Source organism: Protopterus annectens, chromosome 6.part0, assembly GCF_019279795.1.
Source record: "Protopterus annectens isolate FY-2018-M chromosome 6.part0, PAN1.0, whole genome shotgun sequence".
Classification (NCBI taxonomy): domain Eukaryota; kingdom Metazoa; phylum Chordata; order Ceratodontiformes; family Protopteridae; genus Protopterus; species Protopterus annectens.
In genome coordinates this window covers 832,248,921-832,270,941 of record NC_056737.1, presented here as the reverse complement: position 1 = coordinate 832,270,941, position 22,021 = coordinate 832,248,921, and the positions used below count along the sequence as shown (strand labels likewise).

General features: G+C 38.0%; 2 protein-coding genes across 4 annotated transcripts in view; one reads left to right on the top strand and one right to left on the bottom strand.

Moving 5' to 3' along the window:
• The window catches only part of XRCC3 (X-ray repair cross complementing 3), a 506,399-nt gene extending 489,269 nt beyond the window's left edge, over positions 1-17,130 (bottom strand). Inside the window, exon 1 of one of the 2 annotated variants that reach the window (XM_044074505.1) lies at positions 16,113-17,130. In XM_044074505.1, coding sequence (XP_043930440.1) covers positions 16,113-16,167 — 55 coding nt within the window. In that variant the 5' untranslated portion in view covers positions 16,168-17,130. The remainder of the gene's footprint in view (positions 1-16,112) is intronic. The other variant, XM_044074504.1, reaches the window with a different exon arrangement.
• The window catches only part of ZFYVE21 (zinc finger FYVE-type containing 21), a 777,981-nt gene continuing 773,018 nt past the window's right edge, over positions 17,059-22,021 (top strand). The window contains exon 1 of one of the 2 annotated variants that reach the window (XM_044074506.1): positions 17,059-17,273. In XM_044074506.1, coding sequence (XP_043930441.1) covers positions 17,148-17,273 — 126 coding nt within the window. In that variant the 5' untranslated portion in view covers positions 17,059-17,147. The remainder of the gene's footprint in view (positions 17,274-22,021) is intronic. The other variant, XM_044074507.1, reaches the window with a different exon arrangement.

The following is a 22,021-nucleotide window of genomic DNA, read 5'->3' as shown; positions in this document are numbered from 1 at the left end:
ATTTCCAGTAGTTTTGTATGAGGCACTACTTCGATGGTGGTCTTGTTTGGAGAGTATATAATTAATTCAGTCTTACTTATGGAGGTACTTTTCTTGGGGGTGAATAACAGCAGTTTGGGGATTTAGAGAAAGGTGATTAGCTGTCATCAGTTTTTCAGTGGAGTTGAAAGAATTCTGGGTTGTATTCAGGAGTTCAGTAATAGAGTCAGCAGAGCAGATTATGGTAGAGTTATCTACATATTTAATTACTGTACCATTAATAAGACTGGAGTGGAAGTCGTTGATGAAAATACTAGAGAGTAGGGGGCCTAATACAGAGCCTTGGGGACACGTGGATGTTTCAAGGAAAGGAGAGAAATAGTTTTGCCATTTAGTAGATTTGGGTAGCTGGCAATCTAAGGTCGAAGTGGAAATACCTAGGTTTGAGAGTTTGGCGAGTAGCAAAGGGTGGGAAATGGTATTGAAGGCTTTAGAGAGGTCAAAAAATAGAGAAGATACGATTTTGCCTGTATCTCCAGCTCGACTGACTGTATCCAAGAATGATATAAGTGTGGTAGTTGTGCTGTGGCTTGGCCTAAAACCAAACTAAAACTGTTGAGTGGGGGAAAAGAATATGGTTTTGAAGTAGATAGCTGAGAAGTTGTTTATGGATGCATTTCTCCAAGATTTTAGAAAGGGGGAGAGAATAGCAATAGGTCTAAAGTTTGAAACATCTGTGTTGTTGCCACTTTTGTGGAGGGGTAGAATGAAAGATTTTTTTCCAGATAGTAGGTACGTAGGCCTCCTGGATACATCTGTTGAACAGTATACTGACTGGATAGTCAATGGCTTTTGGTAGATATCTGAAGGTATTCTGGGGGTAGGTTGTCAGGAGCGTTACAGCATGGTTTCAGTTTGATAAGCAGTTTTTTTTGATAATAGCGGTGGGTATAATTTACGGATTTCATCTCATGAAATCGAATTTCATTTTTTGTGAACTGTAAATTAGGGTCCCTGCCCATTATATCCTAAGACGATTACCCCATCCAAAATATAAGTTTTATTTATCACAAATTCCTTTTCCTTCCTTTTAATCCAGCACCAAGTGTGGGATCAAAAAAAATAATTATTTAAAAATCAATCCATTTGTTTCATGCTTGAACCCGTTTCTGTTTGGCTTCTTTTGAAATCCTGTGTTACTTCTATTTTGCATTCATCTTAGCATTTGTTACATCAAGTAGGTATGGAGGGGTGGGTACATCTCAGACATAAGAAAACTATTTTATCTGCTTATTGAATCTTTGTTAACCCAGTAAGTGGACTGGCCCATGGTATTTTTTCCAGCCCTGACAACAGCCAAAAAGGCAGAACACTTTACATAAACTATACATAAAAGATTACAAATAATATAATGAGGAGGGCATAGAATGAAATAAAATTGTAACATGAAGGCAAAAAATGAATTCTTTCTCAAGGTGGTAAGCATTCAGTGCAGCTACACTAGTAATGATGTACTATAAAGACAATAATGGAGCCCGTTAATAACTGACATAAGCTTGACAAAATATTGAAAACTGCACATATATCCTTCTTGAAGGATGCAGTGAGCTTTCCCCTATTACACTCCTTCCTTCCTGGGACGTCTTATTTCATACAGGCATACTTTTGAAGAAAGCGTCTTCCCCCAAGTGGAAGGTTAAAATGAAAACAAGTCTCTGTTCTAAAGATGCTGGATTGCAACCAATTGCATCTTCATCACGGATGGACAGCAGTCACAATTAAGCAGCTTAAAATAATTATGTTCAGTAATAAAGAATCCTTACCCGGATCTGGAAGCTAAATGGTATTGGAGAGTGACAAACAAAAGTGTTCACCACAAGTGGACAAGGAAATAATCTATAAATTCAATTTTCAGCCATCTGTAATACAGAAGTGTTGCTAGGCAAGTTAAAGGCAGTAATGGGCTGAGCAGGCTTACTTGTTGTTATACCTAGGCTTGAGCATATGTCAAGCAGAGCCAGCATAGTCAGTACACTGGATAATAGTCTATGAGCAAATGTTATACTGACTCAGGACCTTGTCACAAACCAGTTCTGTTTGCAAGTTAAATTAAATCAACTGATCTAACTACAAATAAAGTTATCTCTAGTGATTAAGTGTAGTACCATAAGAAGCCTAGGTGTGTAATGCAGGAGGGGGGAATCCTGACTAACCCAAGCAACCAGGATCTGAATCAGCAGGCCTGCACTGGAGAAGTACCGGGGCAGGAGGGAGATAATAAAAAAACATAGCCTTCGCCATTCTCCCAATGGGAGGGAATGGTGTGTGTATACTCATGGGCACAGAGTGTGTTGTAATCTCCTTGGTACAAACCAAGGAGACCATGGCTCATGCCAATGAGGGACAGGCAGGGTTGCTTGAATGGAAAGCCCCTTGTAGAAGTGAGGGGATGCATTTCACAAACGGCTCATTGCATGCTTCTCTGCAACACTTGTCAAGCGTGTGCAAGGTTATGGACATGGAAAAAATGTAAAAACCTTGAACCACGCCTTATCAATGTATGGATGAAGACCCCTCTTGGACAGTTGCTGTTTGGTGAATGGAAAGAATAGGCTGATTGCGTGAGAGAAGGTCTGACGGTTGGCAGGCAGCAGAGTTAAAAAGTTGCAAAGCGTCATACCATAAGTTAGTGGTACGGCTATTAAGACTGCAAATAAGTACATGGGAAGCACCGAATACAATCACTATAAATTTCTTTAAATTAGCAGTTTACTGTGGAGAAGCATTAGTTTTAGTGGGGGAAGATCAAATGTGAGGTTATTAATAAATAGTGAAATTAAAGAAGTCCTTATAGAATTCCAATTTAGGTACTCTCCACAAAATGTGGGCACCCTGAATGAATGGGACAAGTTCTTATCACCAAGATATGAGATAACCCAATTTATCAACATCATTTTAGGGAATGAACAAGTGACTAACCTTCCAAAAAGTGGACTGTGACTTACTCTTTCAAAAGCCCACCCAAGTTCAAGAAACAGATCTCCCAGTAAAAAGGCCTTTCTCCATGTTACATATGTTTGATCTCCAAGAATACTGGTACTATGAGCTCTAAAATCCATGCTGATGGGGTGAAAGAATTCATTATTGATTAAATAACCAAGTGTACATCATTTTCTTCAGATTTTTTGCCAAAGGACAAATGTTAGCTATCAATTAAAATCAGGTGAACTTGTGGGGCTGTGTCAGTCTTTTGGAAAGAGGTATAATCTACGAATACTTACAAATAAAAGAATTAGGGTTGTGGTAAAAGTTATATTGAAAATATGCATCAGAATATTAGCAATAATGGGACTTCCCACCAACAAGAAGGTAAGGCGATTACTTTGAGGTGCTGAACACTGATACCTGAAGGTTTTTCAAGACAGCTCACTTAATGCTGTAGCTAATTGCAAAGTAACAAAAATAATTATGTTACATCACTAAATCTACCTCCAGGGCCCACAAAAAAATCTTAAACTTGGGTACTAAATTGTGTGATATCAGTCAAAAGATGACCAGCATCACATCTCAGAGATATAGTATGGTCTACAGCCTATAGCCATAAGAACAGCTGAATTCTGATCTTGAGAAGTCAGCTTGGAGATAGGGATTATACACTATATTGCTAGCTCACTTAGCCTTGTGAGGGGCAAAAGCGAGTTTCTCCTTAGAACCAAAGGCTTGGTTAACACTAGGAGTGCCAGTTCTGAACTGTAGATTCTGCACAGACATCAATGCACATTTTACATGGTGTTAAGACAGCTACTATACAGGGTCACCTTGATGTCCTTTCCACTCACTCCCTGGGAACTTAACGCATATTACTTCATCACATTTGGGGACAGATGTCTGGGAAGTTGAAGCCAGACAATACAGGAGAAGTTTTAAGACATGGCTGATTTTTAGAAGGCTTTGGTGGGGGTGCGGTGAGACTAATTTTTTTTTTGAGCCTGAAAATGAAATTGTTTCAGACTCAAGATTCAGATGCACCTGAACAGGAAAACTCCATCCACATGTAATTCATCACATACTTTTTTTCCTTTCCGTTTAATCCAACTACAATGGCATCAAACACAAAGAAAAATGTTTACATACTAGTTTCTTGGTTTTATGCATTTACTTATTTTATAGTGTCGCGGTGGTACAGTGGTAGCGTTGTTGCCTCACACCAAGAGGTTCTCTTGTTCGATTCTCGACTGGAGTGCCTTCTGTGTGGTGTCTGCATGTCCTCCCCGCGGTCGAGTGGCCTCCAAAAGACATGCGTGAATGGGCGTGCCTTCGCTGAAGGTCGGGCTGGCAACTCGGCACCATAAAAATCTGCTGCCAATTATTAGTGGACCGGAGTTCCGCTGTGGCGACCCCTAACCGGGAAAATCTGAAAAGACAAACAACTTATTTATTTTATTTTGCTAAGTGAACTGGTCTGTGGACCCTTTTCAGTCACAACCCGGTTCAAATGGATAATAAAAATGTATTCATTTGTACATTTGTTAACTGGGTAGGTGTGCTGGCTCAAGGACCCTTTTAATGCACAACACAGGCCAAGAGGCAACATGAAGTAAATATTTCCAAAGAAGTAAAAATGCACAATAGGCAGAACATTTAAAATGGTCCATACAAACAGCTAGTGTGCAAATCTTAGAGAAGACTGTAGGAGTAACAATGTAAAATAATGCAGTGGTGGTAGCAAAATATTAATTAGGATTTTAACAAAGGAATCAAGAGAGAAGGTAAAGTGAAATTAAGAAGGCAAATGAAGCATCTGCATTACATTGCAAAGAGAGAGGGAGAAAGATATATGGTGAAGTAGGCATATACATGTAATTATAGATTGTTCAGTGAAAATTATGACAATGTTTACTGTAGTACAGGATGACAAATGTCATCACCAATAATCCATTACTTAACCAACAGCAAATTAAACAGACTGGCCGTGAATATACTGAGTGCCTACATTTAACAGAAAAAATAGTTTTCATAGTTCACGTTTATTACAGCACTTCATATCAAACTATCACTCAAAGAAATGTAAAATAACAATATAATCCAATAATAATGATTGCAAAACTGCGACAATTAGCTATAAACAAATCTCACTAAGCACTGTTGTTAAAATATCAACAATACTGTCGCTCATCCTTCTCTAACATAGATGACAAGCAGGCTGGGTATTTCGTTTATATGCTTTAATACACAGAAACATCAGGATGGGTAGCAGCATCATAAAATATAAAACTGGTTAACAGACAGAGCTTACATACATACATGCTTACATCTCAACAGCTTACTACAAAATGGCTGTCAGGTTTGCACATGCTCAGTATTTATATACTTGTGGAACCCCTTGGATAGGGTCTTAAAGACACACACACTCCTCTTAAAAAGATTGCCCTTAGTAAAAAAAAAAAAAAAAAAAACACACACATTAGAATTAGACATGCATTATTATAAACATTAGAAAACACAATGTTCATGTCCAAATTGCCATGTATCTATTGCATGGTCTGCAGATTTGAACAGATCTTGCAACATAATCTGGACTGAATTTAGCAACAGGGACAGTCTTCGGTGAACAAATCATATCAGGACCTTCTGGAATCGTAACAATAACCAGAATATTCTCTGGAACCTCCTCTGGAACTGAAACACCGGACAACTCACTCTGAGATAGTGCGTCTTTCTCACAAGACATTTGTTGCGGTATAGGCTCGGATAATGGTCTGAAATGTTTCCGACTCTGCTTAAACTCTGCTCCTTGTGATTCCACAATGTACGATCTCAGCTCTGAGCAAATATTTTTCACAACTCCAATCCACTCATAACCTTTGGATGTTTGCATCCTTACCACTTCTCCTTTTCATAATGGACTGAGTGGTTTGCTAGTTTTATCGTAGTAGGACTTCTGGGTTAAACGCTTCTTCAGCAGATTAGTGAACGGCAAGTTCTGCCAAACTGCAGATATTCAGGCTACTAGTGACATTGAGTAAAGTCCCATTCTTTGGCAAACCTTTTGAACTGTTGGCTTGTAAACTGTATGACCTTTTGAACTGTTGGCTTATAAACTGCGTGCCATTGTCAGAAATAACTCTGTGCGGACTACCATGAATTGCAAAATGACACTTCATCTTAGTAATAACAGTACTGGATGCTAGATTAGGAAGTAGGTCAATCTCGAACCAACTGGAGTAAGAGTCTACTAATACCAAACAATGTTGACCATTCCACTCAAAAATGTTGGTAGCTACTGTCAGCCAAGGTAGTTCAGGAATCTGGTTTAGCTGAAGTGGTTCCTTCTGTTGATGTGGCTTTGTACTATTACACACAGAACAAGATGAAAGTACTCTCGCAATGTCTTGTGACAGAAGGCCAAAATACTAGTCCTCTCCCCCTTCTTTTGGTAGAGTTGGTTTCTGGGTGACCATGATGAAAGATAGTAATATATTCTTGTTGCAAGGACTTTGGAACAATTACTTTTGGACCTTTCATAATGATACCACTGTCAGACAAAATCTCATCTCTGTATAGGAAATAAGGTTGCACTTCTTGAGGGAAACTAGATTGCTTTGAAGGCCATCCTTGATTGAAAAAGTGGTTGGGCCTTTGCAAAACTGGATCTGTGGCTGTGTGATCGCTTAGCTCATCAAGATGTGTGAAAGAAAAATTTCTCACTTCCATGACTTCAAAATCAAGGTTCCCATTCTCATGCTGTTCAGTAGTGTTTCTGGGAGAGCTGGATAATTTATCAGCAAAATAAAGAACTTTGCCTTTCTTGTAGACAAGTGTGAAATTATAGTTTTGCAATCTCAACATCATGCGTTCCAATTTGGCTGGAGCTGAATGCATAGGCTTTCTCAAGATAGTGACTAGAGGTTGGTGGTGTGTTTCGATCAGGACAGGTCTATCATAAACAATCACGGAACTTCAAACATGCAAACGCAATAACTAAAAGCTCTTTCTCTATCTGAGCATATGGCATTTCAGTTTGGGCAAGAGTTCTTGATGCATAGGCAACAGGTTGACCCTCTTGTAAAATGACTGCACCAAGACCAAATTTCGAAGCATCACATGAAAGAGTAACTGGTCTGTGAACATCATAGTATCCGAGAGTTGGTGGCCTGGCAGGTCTCTGTTTCATAACATCAAGTGCTCCTTGGTGTTGCTCTAAACAAGCCCAAAATACATCTTTGTGTGTCAGCTCTCCAAGCAGTGCAGCAGGTTGGCTCAAGTCTGGAATTAACTTGCCTAGATAGTTAACCATGCCAAGAAAATGTTGCTTGAACATTGCCTGAAGCTGGAATCTCGAGAATGGCTGTTTGCTTTGAAGGCTCTGGTCATAGGCCTGAACTAGTAAATAAATGACCAACATAAGTAACCTCTTGTAGTCTGAATTTGCATTTCTGTGGATTGAGCTTAAGATTCACTTGACGTGCTCTTTCCAGAACTTTTCTGAGGTTTCTGTCATGCTCAGCTTCACCATTACCTCCTACTATTATGTCAACTATGATAACACAAGGATACCCAGAAAAAAAAATCGCTCCATTGCACATTGAAAGACTTCACTTGCAGAATTTATCCCAAATGGCATTCTCAAAAATCTGTACCTTCCAAATAGTACTGAATGTAGTGAGCAATGATGATTTCTTGTCTAGCTGAATTTGCCAAAAGGAACTTTTTGCATCTAAGACAGAAAAAAACAGTGGCATTTGACATCAAAGCTGCAACTTATTCGACTGTGTGCATTGGATGATGAGGTCTTTTTAGCGCTTTGTTCAAATCTCATGGATCAATACATATTCTGATGTCATCTGAGCTATTCTTATGAGGTACCACTATGGAAGATATCCACTCAGTTGGTTCTGCTACTGGACAAATCACACCTTGTCACACCACTTTATTTACCTTGGCTTTGATTCTGTCCTGCATGGCTATTGGAACTTTTTGAGGTGGCCTGATAACTGGACTGACATCTGGATCTAACTTCATGGAGAACACAGCTGGAAGCTTCCCTAGTTTGTCTTTAAAAAGATGAGCATAGGTAAAAACCATTTACTGGGCGAAATTAGAGTAGTGGTCTTTTAAGCTAACTTGATGGACTTCCTTATTAAATGAAAGCAGTCCCATTTTTAAATGGTCTGAACCCTAATAATGACTGGACGTGCCTCGACCATATAAAATAAGTTGTAACATCTCCAAGCAGAGTAACATGAAAGCACTACTGAGCCATCAGTTTGAATTTCTTCACCACCATAAGCAACAAGCTTCGCACACTTTGCCAAATCAAGCTTTTCACCATGACACACTCTAGCAAATGTTTCTACTGACATAACATTTCACTTGGAACCTGTGTCAGCTTTGAGATCTATGGGTTTTCCATTTATCCAAACAGTACAAAATACTTCATTATTTGCCCTTAAATCTACTGCACTGACTGTTTCATGAAGCACTGACACACTGTCAACATAAAGAGTAGGGTTGCAGCTTTCTAATTGATCAATGTGTTTCTTAAAATGTTCCCTTTTAATAAAAGAATGTGGGCCTTTTGATTTACAAAACCTTTTGAAATGATTCAATTTACTGCATTTGTGGCATTGCTGACCAAAAGCTAAACATTTTTCCCTTTTAGATTCATCACTTCCACCACAAATACAACAGTGAGCAATGAAACTAGGTTGGGGCCCATGCTTTGAATTTGCTGACTCACTCTTATGCTTCACTGAGACCGTGCAAACTCTGGAATGTGCTGGAAAGCTCTAAGGTTTACCAGTGGGTGCTGCAGGGGCTACAGTTGCTGCCATGTGTGTGGGCCTGCTTCTTTTAACCACATGCTGCATACTATCAACATGACCTTTATCACTGTGCCTTCTAGAGCTATTCTCATTTGTAAGTATATTTATGTGCTTTTCTGTGAGCTCTTATACCTGACAAATCTCAATAGCCTTATTCAAAGTGAAATCACTGTCATGAAGCAAAATTTCTCACAGCATCATCTTTAATACCACACACAAGTCTGTCATTTATCAACTCATCCCTTAAATCACCAAATCTTTAAGTTTTAGTCTTGCTTCTCAAGTCAGTTATATGCTGCAAAAGTTTCACCAGGCATTTGATCCCCTGTATAAAATAAGTACCTTTCCATTGTAACATTTGTCTCGGGGTTACACATTTCTCCAAATTTAAATTTTAAGCACCAAGGGTCCTCTCTTGACTCAGCCGGTACAACAATATGATGTCCCCCCCCCCCCTCTCCTGTATAGATATAGCAGGTGCATACACAAATGAACGTTCCCTTTCTATGGCTTCTGACCAGCTAAATTAAGCAGAATAAATGCCTTTGTATGGTCATCTTTACCATAAAATGCAACCTGCATGAAAATGTCATACTCTTGCTCAAGCACTCTCCAGTTCTCTGCAATATTATGATCAAACACAAGTGCACTGGATTTTTTAAATCCGTCTGCACAAACACACTGAAAATATGGCCCTTGCAATTATGTACAAATAGTTCTGTGAGTTTGTAATAACATTCAAGTGCACAATAAACACTTCGAAATACTGTACTTTGCAAAATATGTTCTATAATGGCTGCATTTTGTGAAACAAATTTACTGTAATACTGCACAAACATGTGAACATTTTATACACTTCTGATAACTGGGATATCTTTAATTAATATGAAAAATAAGTGCTTAACAAAAAATGCTGTCTTTTCTCCTTATTTTACTCGTTTTATGCAATTCGGACTTTATTTCAAAATTTTCTGTAGTAATTCAAATATTTTTATCAATATCAGACATATCAGTTTATTTGAATATCGTTTAGAGCATTCGGTATGCCTCGTTTCATATTTTGCGACTAAGAAATAGTTTTGAGGAAGTTGTAACATCTAAAATTCGTTTCCAACCTGTTTTGCAAATTATACTTGCAGTAGGGATGATTCACTCATATTCCTCCAATACCAACCGGGTGCCTCTCGGACTGAAGTGTAAGAAAATGGTACTCTTTCTGGCAACGAGTCATTTTGGCCATACTTCTAACATCATGTCCTTTTAGACATGCCACTTCTAACACCATGTCGATCGTCCCTCTCTAACAGATGACAAGCAGGTGGGGTAGTTTGTTTAGATGCCTTACTACATAAAAACACATCAGGATGGATAGCAACACCATAGAATGTAAAACTGGTTAACAGACCTTACATACAAACATGCTTACATCTCAACAGCTTTCTACAAAATGGCAGTCAGCTCTCACATGCTCAATATTTACAAAGTTGTGCAAGCCTTGGATAGCTTCTTACAGCCCCCCCCCACACACACACACACACATCTACAAATACTAAAAACAATTGTGATTGAAAATAAGACATTGCTAGATTTAACAGCAACACTTAAAGGTCAATACTGCCAAGTCATTAATTTAAAAGCTAGAATCCAAAGGTATTGACATCATGAATGCTTCTGAGTCTACACAACATGTTTTCATAAACTTTCAGAAATTAAAAAAATTATTTCTGTGGGTGCAGTTAATTAAGAACTGCAAGAGTCTTAACTAAAAATTAAAGATAGCGAGAGGACTCAATACTCTCCAACTAGCAGGTGTCTCAAAATGCAGCCAATTGAACCAGTCCAATAAGGGTTCGAACACCACAGTCCCATAATCTAAGAGTACAAAAGCAGATGCAACAATGTATCTAATTTATCAAACAAATGAGTCTTTCTGTTCTCCGCTTGTAAAAAGTGGATGGTAAAGTTTGCATCACTGCAGATGAAAACATATAAGATAATAGTAGTATGTTTTCACCTTTTGTAAGAGTTTATATTTTGAAAAGTCATACTAATTTTGGGTATTGTTAGTTGAATTATAGCATCAAATAATGCTTCATTGCTAGTCCATTATATGTAGCTGTATTAACAATTTAACAGAAAAAAAATTATTCATAGGTTTACATGCAAAAGTAAAGCGGATGACCTGAAGTGAATTGCTAGAGATATATAGCTATTTATTCTTGTGTAGCAAGTGTATCCTTATTTTTTCTGATGCTGTTTAGATCTTTGCTTCCCCCAAATATTGTCTGTAAAAGCATTCAAAGGAGCTGGTGCCATTTTTGTGAATGCCTTTTAACTGCATAATTTGTATGGTAAACCAGGCAAAACTATTTCTTCTGCATGTACTCATGGAGTATAGCTGACTTCTTGCAACTAGTTTTTTATTTGTCAAGGTAGGGCAAGTGTCAAGTAGCAGTTTTAAGGTTAATGTATTCAACAATATTGTCTGCCCTTACTTTTTGCAGCCTTTCTTCCCACCATTTTCTATAAAACTCCATGTTATTTTCTTCTGAATTTTATTACAGCAGATTTTTGCCTTCTATAGACAGTTTTTAGTTGAGGGTGTTCAGTGATTGTGAGATGGGCACATCAAGCACAATAAAGTCTAGCTAAAGGGTAAAAAAAAAAAAAAAAATGTGCCGAGACTGACACTAACCAGCCAGATCAGCATAAGTACACAATGCAACATGGGTGAAAAACTTCACGTCTTAGCTAGAAACTCTGACTTGGAATTAGTAGTTCTGAATTTTACAACTAACAAATTACATCAAAGCTATTCAACAGATGTTGTCAGGGGGAATTAGAGAAGTACTTTCAGCGTAAGAAAGAATCACAATAACCACTCCTTTCACCAAAGTGCACTGTGTCCACATGAAATAACATCAGGGAGGTGTAAAACAAAATTATGCAGCATGGTAGTCCCCCACCCCATTAGGACATTTGGAATATCACAAGTTAAAAAATAATAATGAAGTGGGAAATTAGTAACTGCAGAAAAGTTAAAGTTGTGATAAAAAGTCCATTTTGTAATATTAAATGTATGTACTTGTGTGGCTGTCCTTGAATTTTTCATCAGTAAGCAGACAACAAGAAATTATCAACCTATTTGAACCGTCAGTTTCATGGAAAGCACCAGTTATGAACAATTCCAAAACTGGGCTAGCAGGATTGTAGCCAGAAATTTAAATTTTGTACAGCCTCATCATTACATCCAACCTGCCCTGAATTTAAAAATGTACATATTTGTCTAGATATTACCTCCAACGTATTTAATAAATGTATGCATACTTTTTCAGCTCTTGTCTCTTACATACTTAAATGTTTTTGAGTATTCTTATGTCTAAGCAAGTTAAGATCTAAGTGGCATACATTAAACAGTTTTAGATATATTCTGGCCTTAGTAAGTAATAACATTACATTTGGTGACCGGGAAAGTCCGACTGGGTCAGAAACCCATTTTCAGCAAAGGTCCAGGGGAAAAAAGCTCCACAGTACACTTAAACAGTAGAAGTTTAAACAATATTAACATTAATACTTAGCATGCATTTTAAACAGATTAAGGAACAAAATTTGAAAAAAAGAAAAACATTTGTACCATAAGGAGAAGATAACCTTTAACATTTTTAATGAAGGAGATATAATATTTGTTGACAAGAGAGTTTAGACAGATGGCTTAATTACTGAGCTGTCGAATAAGTTTTGGGAATAAAGAGTTTCTGACTTAAGTAGTAGGGGTTAAAGAGGAGTTTGAGAAAGTCAAGCATTAGTAGTAAGTAAGTTTAGGGATAGGAAATGAGTAAAGAGATTATAGGGAGATAGTGTAAAATGTTTTTTGGCTGTAATAGTAAATGTATGGCTAGAAGTAGATATTTTTGTGGTTAAGTATGACACTAGAGATTACTGGTCAGGATGAAGTGAGAAGAAAGTAAGTGTAAGGGGGCTCCAAGATATGGAGGATGCAAATACTAATTGTAAGCTTAAAATATAAAAGACAGAGTGCTTTAACAGTAGATTTTATTAACTAGGATATATGATTTATGTAAGAAGGCATAGGGCTAAGAGGAAAAGAAAAGGGGTATGGATGGGATATTTAGTGAAACCGGTATGCATATGTTTAGGCGCAAGGACAGATGTGGGTATTTAGATAGTGGTTTTTCAAAGTTAATTTGAGAGTCTTAAGGGATTCGAATTACATGAGCATATGCTTTGCCCAACTCTTTTTGTAGGTTTGTATACTTGTAAGAATAGTTTATTAGTGGGGCAAAGTGTTCCGGATGGGATGTAAGGCAACAAGACAGCTTTCACAGCAAGGCTGCTATCTGGGTTGTAGATTATTTTATGAGCCATAGACAGTTGCACTAGATTTAGGTAGTAAGAGAAATCTAGCCAGTTTACTTTTTTTAGGACATCACAATGGTGGGTACACTAAGGTGCCCCAGTTGCGAATCTGGCAATTCTGTAACAGCATAATTGCAGTTTATTTTGTGTTGTATGAAGATTAGTAAAAATGGGGACTGCTTATAGGAAAGAAGGAAGTAGAAGGGTGTTGGCAAAGGTTATTTTGGTGGAAGCATCCATGTATTGTTTAGGTATATAAAGTTTACTTAATTTGATAAGTGTTTTTTTGATTATGTCAGATATGTGTTGTTCAAACGTAAGCTTGTTATCTACAGAGATTCCTAATTTTGCATGGGTTACCATTTCAATTTGAGTTTTTTTTGTGAACATAGTTTGAAATCATCAGAGAAAGGCCATGGAGAGAATAACAGAAGCTTAGTTTTATTTGGATTAAGTCGTAGTTGTTCATCATTTAACAGGGTTCTGGGACAGTTGAGATCTTCAGAAAAAAAGTAGTCATCTAACTACACAGAGTATGTTTGTCCTCACAATTGCCAACATCCGAATCCAGCTCAGGATTACAGATGGCACAGTCTTCACAAAGTTAGACTGTAACCTTACAATATTAAGCCCATCAAGAGAGCAACAGAATTAGAGATTGCTCAACTGTCACATATTTTGACTCATTTAGCTCCGTCTCTCTTAATACTTCCTAAAACCGATGACTTTTATAGAAAATATTGCGAATTTCACTTCATAAAAAATTACAATTAAAGTTATAGACTTCTTTTACTTCAGAAAATGTAAGTCAATTCACATCTTATTCTGTCAATGTCTCTAGTTAATAAATATTTTAAAAGTGTCCCTAATTACTTCTTGATTTGTCTTGGATTTGTTGACAGCTATGGATTGGGATTGATTAAAATTTCTGAAATGCTGTAACAATTTTCAACTATAGCCTCAAAACAAGCTTTGTACCATGAGAATGGAGGACTGCAATGGTTATCCCAACTTCATAATAGTGGACAATCAACCAATCCCAGAATCTACAGACCTATTACTCTGACTAGTCTAACAGGCAAAGCCATGGAATGAATTATCATGGAAATGATCAACAGAGAGATAGGCAGCCTTCAGACACTGGACCCAACCCAGTCTGGCTTTGTCAAAGGAAGGTCATGCCTACTCATCCCAATGGATTTCTTTGAAGTGACCATGGCAATAGACAAGGGGAAAATGTGTGCAATGCCTACCTGGATCTGGCTAAAATGTTCACCACAATACCCCACTCAGGTATAATTGACATGCTCACTGGGCTTAAATCCCTACATAACTCACTCAATTGCCTGCTGGCTCAGACAGAACCCAAAAAGTCAGGATTGGTGATAGCCCTCCACTAAGGAGACCAGTCACTAAGGGGGAACCTCAGGGCTCTGTGCTGGGACCGCTCTTATTTAGCTTCTACTTTGCTGAGCTAAAGGCTAATGTCAAAGGCCTTTGACTGACCAAGTTCGCAAATGACTGTAAATTGGGAGCCATCAGAGATTCCCTCATGACACAAACCTTTTACAAGAGGGTCTAAAGACAAATGACAGGTGCCAAAGTCATGGACAAAAATTCACTGCCAAGAAATGCATTATAGTGCCTTTTGGGAAAACTGCTACCCAGGCTAATTGCTCCATTGATAAGACTAAGAGAAGATCCAGTAGTCAGTGATCTGGGAACATATGTAGACAGTAATTTGGCCTTCGACCAGTATGGAGCTAAGGTGGCAAGAAAATCATTATAGTGCCACTTTATTTGAATCTTATCAGATTCATCATTGAGTATAATGCCCCCTTTGGCATGTACCGCTCCAAACATATACAACACTCCCACAAAGGTTCCCACCAGGAGAATCCACAGTGTACACACTGTTGTATAAGGATCGCCTTAAAGCCCTAACTCTGTGTCCTACAGGTTACTGATGGACAATCTGCACCTGGCAACAAGGCATCTTCAGATGCAGCTCTGATGGAGCTTTTGTGTATCTGCAAAACTAATAGCATTAGGTTCATAGGTAGGTACTAGGCTATCGGCCCTGAGGCCTATATAAGCCCAGCCAAAAAGGTAACCTGGCTTTTGCCACCCAGGAAAATGATTTTCCTGTGCCACTGTTGAGCAGAGCCACAGAGGTGATCCCGGGAGTGAATTTCCTATTTCCCATCCAATCATCAAGATTTTTCTTGAAGAGTGCTAATGAGGAGCTTTGTTTGATATAGATAGGTAGTTTATTCCAGAACCACTCAATCCAAGGATTTTAATTTTGCTTGTGACATAAATAAGATATTGACGAGAAAGATACGTGTCTCAGGGGATCCCAATGCTCTGGAAGAGAAATCTTGACAATTGGATGGGAAACGGGAAATTCACCCCAGGATCACTTCTGTGGCTTTGCTGGACAAGGACACAGGAAAATAATTTTCTTGGGTGGCGAAAGCCAGGGAATCACTTTTGGCTAGGCTTATATAGGCCCTAGGGCCAATAGCCTAATACATACCTATGAACCCATGAACAAACTCCCCATCCATATGAAGTAAAGGCCATCCCTAACCCTATTTAAGCATAACCTTAACCAATGGATGGGAAATGTACCATAGGTCTGCACCCACCCCCAAATGACTCTGACAGTAATGCCGAAACGTACACTGCCTCCCCGCAACCTCTGGAAACATCCTAAATGACGTACCCCCTTCTAATAAATGCCCATGATACACAGGGACACAATTGGGTTGGATTTAAATGCCCTGGCGGTCGTTAGCCTAGTATACAACTATAAACTTTATATAAACAGATGTTACTTAATGCATTTCAGTGAAAGCAGTAAGGCAAAATCGGGAATAGTTTTCAAAATACGCTGCTATAGGCACTATCGTGACAAGTACAACTCACCTCTTTTAATCGCTGCTGTGACTTTCCGGTTTAAATCCAACTGATCCCAGTCCATCCCTTGCAAATGAGCACTACAAAATGCCACTCTACAGAAAATTTATTTTGCAACCGTTTTTAATCACCAATTGCAAAACGTTTCTATTAGTTGAGATGTTCTCTAACATCAGAACGAGTTAACAGACCTTATGCATTTTAACGTCTACAGTTTTTATTAAAATATAGGCGCGACGATATACGTAGTAGCTATGGGGAAGAGTTACACGAAAGAACCTGTTAATAAAACCAGAGACGCTCTTCTTACTTTCGAGGCACGAGATAAATTAGCATTTACACTGATTATGTATTTTACCGGTTCACTGTGACTGAGTACAAGAACCCATAATGAATTTTCTCAACCCACAACCGTTCACTTACTTTCCCCAAGTACTATTGCCCAGCATCAAGCTTTCACTGCGACTGAGTACAAACATGCATAATGAAAATCAACCCACACCTGTCCGATTACTTTCCCATGTACTGATTATTGCCCCGCGTCAAGAAAGAGTCGCGCGCTTACCGGAACTTGTCATTTCTAGGGAAAAATACGCATATGCTACAATAATTTATCTCCCTAGAGCTAAAAACTAAGTAATGTGCAGTATTAAAACACGATTCATGCTTAAAGCTTTCTGTAAATATGATGACCTGCAGTCTTAGAAATGCGCTACATTTTTATTAACGTTTATTACTAGTTTTAACCCACGTGCATGTGTGCATAATTTTATTTTTTGATACTGTGGGCAGAGCCAAAAAATCCACCGTGGTTAGGTAAACAGAAGGCAAACCCAAGGCCCACCCCCTACTTTTCTGCGTATCCTAACGCTACTTAGGCTTGGGGTGACGTTTGTCTAAGGGTTCCGGTTTATCATTTGCTCTCTACAAAATCGTCAGTGCTTTCGTAGAAAACTCGTCTGAGCCTGTGTAGTGGGCTCTCGAGGCTGTCACATGGTAATTGTTTTCTGGGCGGTGCCGAGATGCCTGTAAAAGAGTAAAAAAATGTCTTCTTTGCGTGATGGTAAAAAGCTTGTTCGGTCGCCCAGCGGCCTTCGGATGGTCCCGGAGAATGAAGCATTTTATAGCCCTTTCTCCTTGGATGAACCTCAGTGGGTGCCAGATAAGGAGGTTGGTAACGCGGGGGTGGAGTGTTTTTTCCTTCATAAACCTTTTGCAACTTACGGGATGCTTATACTCAAACTGTGGCTATGCTGTTTCTGAAGGAATAAGTGTCATTTAGAGTGGTAGGCGATCTGTCAGGTGAAGGTAATAGTAGTTCATAGTTTTGAAAAAGAGCTGTCATCCCCCTTTCATTGTTAACTTAGCCAGTATTGGCTAGCTGCTGCGTGTTCCGGGGGACATGATTACAGTTGCTATAGAATGCACAACTACTGGGCTAATGTGATCGTTTCTTCAGAATCTAAATGGATGTTGTAGCTACGTTAAGGTGGACGTCTGCTGTTTTGCAATGTGTGTTTAAACGTAATTCTGATGATTACTGCCAGGACATGATATAATACAGTCAGCGGTTATGTTCCTGTAGCTGTAGCATGTGTTCAGTAGTGAAAATGACAACTGTCACACTCGTTTAGCCATGAGTCTTGTTTGTGGTGAAAACATAGCATCTCTAAATCAGATCAGTCATCGCTTGTAACTTTGTTGTAGACTAACCTAAATCCATTTGCTGCAGTGATCTCTCAAACAGTAGACGTGCTTGAATTATAAGTTCTTGAAAGGTTTGAAGTTGAATCTAGTTATTTGTTTGTGCAAATAGGCAAACTTTCCCGGGGTGGCAATCGACTCTATCTTGCTACCTATAAAGTAACATACAAATGGGTGAATAAACAAAAATAACGTAACTACATATTCAACACACACATTTCGTAGAACATAATAATCTAAACAGTAAACTTAACTACATTTGTTACATGAAGATACTACAAGCTTCCAGATTAAATTTATAGATATTCTCACAACGTAAGATATCAGTATTGGTGGTTAGGCAAAATCCGTCACGATCTGTGGAATCCTATCTTTCGACGTTAATAATCTGGGACACTTAATTCTACCATCAACTTGAAATAGTAGCAGAATAAGTGAATGTAAATTAATAATACATTTTTTTAAGTAAATAAAGTCGGTAATTCTAATTATTGTCATTATTAAGTGTAATTAGGGTTATCACCTGTCCCACTTTGCGAGGGACAGTCCTTCTTTTGGCAGTTGTGTCCTGCATAAAAATTGAGAAAATGGCAAATGTCCATAGGTAGGTACTAGGCTATTGGCCCTAGGGCCTATACAAGCCTAGCCAAAAATGTACCCTGGCTTTCGCCACCCAAGAAAATTATTTCCCTGTGCCCCTGTCAAACAGAACCACAGAAGTGATCCCCGGGGTGAATTTCCTATTACCCATCCAATCATCAAGATTTTTCTTGAAGAGTGCTAATGAGGAGCTCTGTTTGACATAGATAGGTAGTCTGTTCCAGAGTATGGGAAGTCTTTGGGACAGGAATCTATCCCTCCAGCATGTTCTGTTTATTGTGGTGACAAGATTTAGGTCCCTACTTCTGACAAACATGTCTTATATTTTACGTAATACTTGCATAACACAGTTATTCTGTATCTGAAACGCCTAAATGTTATAAGAAACAGAATAAGCAAATATAATGCTACAAGAATAAGCTTTTATTTAATTAAAAAAGTGAATTTCTGTCCTTTGTACTGGCCGTGGGTATGTTTTGCCCTGCAAAACCTGATGTTTGTACCAAAAATGTCCCACTTTGGGCATTTGAAAAGGTGGCAACCATAAGTGTAATTTACCACCTTTTCTCCCAAAGTCACAAGTTTTAAGATGAAATAAGACTAGCTATAGAACTAAAATTTGAGTCAAAATCTGGGACAGTTGGGTGAACTTTTGAAGGTCGAAATCTCAAAACATCGGACCTCTGAATAACGAAGACCAGTGTATCTAAATAAAAACAGTTGTTTAACCACAGTTTTTCTAAACGCATGCAGTCCCTTATTTTTGCCTTAGCAATCTGCAGTTACGCCTCTTCTTATGTGATGCCCCCCCCCCGTTCTGCAATACATTAACCTTTGTCAACCCCTCTAAATAATTCTTGTTACTTAAATGTATCCCTTTTTTATTTCTCCCATTTTTGAACTCCACTTTCATTTTATCCCACTCCCTCAATATATTTTCTGAAACAAATTTCTATCCTCCCTAAAAACTCTGAAATAATTATCACTACTCATTTCTTAAATTCCTCTCTGTTTAACAGATAGGTGGGGAAGTGCTAGTGTCTCATTTTTATTTCATTACCCTGCATTTTTGTTTTAGTTATTAGTGCATGATCTGAAATAGTTGTTGGATGTGTATCAAAACTTTTATTTAAGTGCACATGTAATTGTGAAATGTAATTTCTGCCTAGCCTAGTTTTTGTACCGTGTGGAATAATATGTAAATTCCTTCTGTGCTCCTACTACTGAATTCACATCTTCCATGCTAAATATTTTCATAAATTTCCTCAAAAATCCATCCTATTTTGTTACATTTTCCCTGCTAGGCTCCCTAGATACTTTCTCACTGTTGCAAGTCAAATTCCAGTCCCACCTGTAAGTAATATTCTCTGCTGAAAGCTGATTATTTCTCCCAGAATTTTCGTAAGTTCCATTGCATTAGCTTTAGGTGGAATCTGAATATTTGCCCTTGTACTCCTCCTCTCTTGCCAGTAGCCCCGTACTACTGCAAATCTACAATTTTTTTCTTCTATCACTATTGGTGCACCTCTAGCAACTTATAAATGTACTCAACATTTCTTTGTCCTAGATATTCCACTGAATTACCATCCTGAAAGTTTTTCTTTATCAAATTCACATGCTCACTTCCAAGAGGGTCTCCTGTAGCATAGCTATTTGCACTCTGTATTTTTAATATAGTTCACCACTTTCTTTTTTATATATACTTGTGAGGCAATTCACATTTAAAGATAATATGGAAAGTGTTGTCATTATGTTAAGAAGTTAATATTCCCACTTGTTATTTATAACCACTTTTTTAATGTCTAGTTTTACTTTTGTGCTGCTTGCATCCACTAATGTTTGGCAGTTTGATCTTTTTATACGGTTGTTTCTTGTCATATTCATTTGAACCTATGTCACATCTTACAAGACTTTGTTTTAATGAAACCCTCAAACAAAAAAACAAACACACTCTCAGAACACCCACGTAACCTCTTAGCTTATGACAGACGCACAAAACTGTGTGCATTTTCTAATAATTAAGTTTATCCCTCCTGTTATGAACAATTGTCGCAGATTGACAGCTAAACTTGCAGGCTTGAATTGACTTATAATGAATTCATGCTAAGATGCATGGTACAGCCTATGCTGCTGTTTACACAAAGTGCTGTCTGTTTTTGTCATCTTTATTCTCTCCCAGATATAAAAAAAAAAAACGGCTTGAATGTTTTCAGAAAACATTTTACTTTAACCATTGAAAAAAGAATATTCTCTTTTTATTGCCCTTCTCAGCTTGTCGCCATAGAAACGTGAAAACCAGATGCACAGTTGCCTTCAGCTACAAGCTTCTCGTGTTGCATTGTGAACATTTATTTGCTGGAGGAAAGATTTTCATTACATTCACTGTTCTTTTTATTTACTTGGCTCTCCTTAAAGCATATTAGATCAAGCCAAGTGCCTTAATCCTGTCAATCCCCTCTGCAAAAGTAAGGAAAAAGGATATCACTTTTACTTGTATCATGCTCTTTTGTCAAGGCTTTCTTCTGTTTTTACATTGCAATGCCTACATTTCTTAAAACTGAGCAAGAATAATGAAAAAGGGGAGGGTCACCTGTTTACCTTGGTATCCTTATTATACATTAAAAGAACTGAACAAGCTTTACTTTATAATTTGCAGTATATGTTATGTTTTATAAAAGTACTGCTAAGAACAAAAAATGTTTTATTTACAGTTTTCTTCCTCTTCTCCTTTCCATGAATTAGTACATATGCTTTTGAGTCCCCTACAAGTTTAACAAAGTCAAAAATGTTCAGTATTTTCAGGTTTTCTTGTTCTGCCATATTTCACAAATGTGATTTGATGCTTTGTGATCCTACATTTATTCATTAATTTCCAAGTTGCTGTTTTTTCTAACTGTTGATTTCCACTTTCCAAATCTAGTTCTGGTTAATTTCCAATGAACTCCTGTTTTATTTCTAGTCCACTTCTGTGCCTTTTTGTGTTTCTCAAGCATTTTCCTTTGGAACATTGGAAAAAGTTTCACTGGCATAGTCTGCCTTTGAGCTTATCAGAAGAATAAGAAGAAAAATTCCTTTCTGTTTGATAGCTCATGTTTTGTTGGATACACTTTTGTATTTCCTCTCTAGCATGTTCTGCATCAGAAAATGATGTTGACCCTCCAGGAAAAAATATTCTGAAAATAATTGGATACAGCAGCTTGAATCTCACACCCACTTCTCGACATTCTCTGATTGCTGGAATAAATTTATTTCTCTTCTGCCTGGTGTACAGTGAGTAATCATTTTCCACAAATACTGTCTCCAGCTTTTAGTACTTTGTCCTTCTGCAACAGTTTTGTCAGAATCAACTCCTTCTGCCAACAGGATTGCATCTTTACTATTTGACAACGTGGCTGCTTTCTCATGCCCAAGTTTGGAGTACATACATGATGTGCACTTTCAGTTAATAACTCCTGCTGTGAAATACCAGTCCAGCTGCTTATTTGTGCTTTCATAAAATTAATGCAGTCTGTTCCTTCCAAGTTTCTCTGGTACATCAGAAAATCTCAGGTTTTCCCTGTATGTTCTGTCCTCCAATACTACCATTTTTTGAAACATCTTTTCTTGAGCTCACT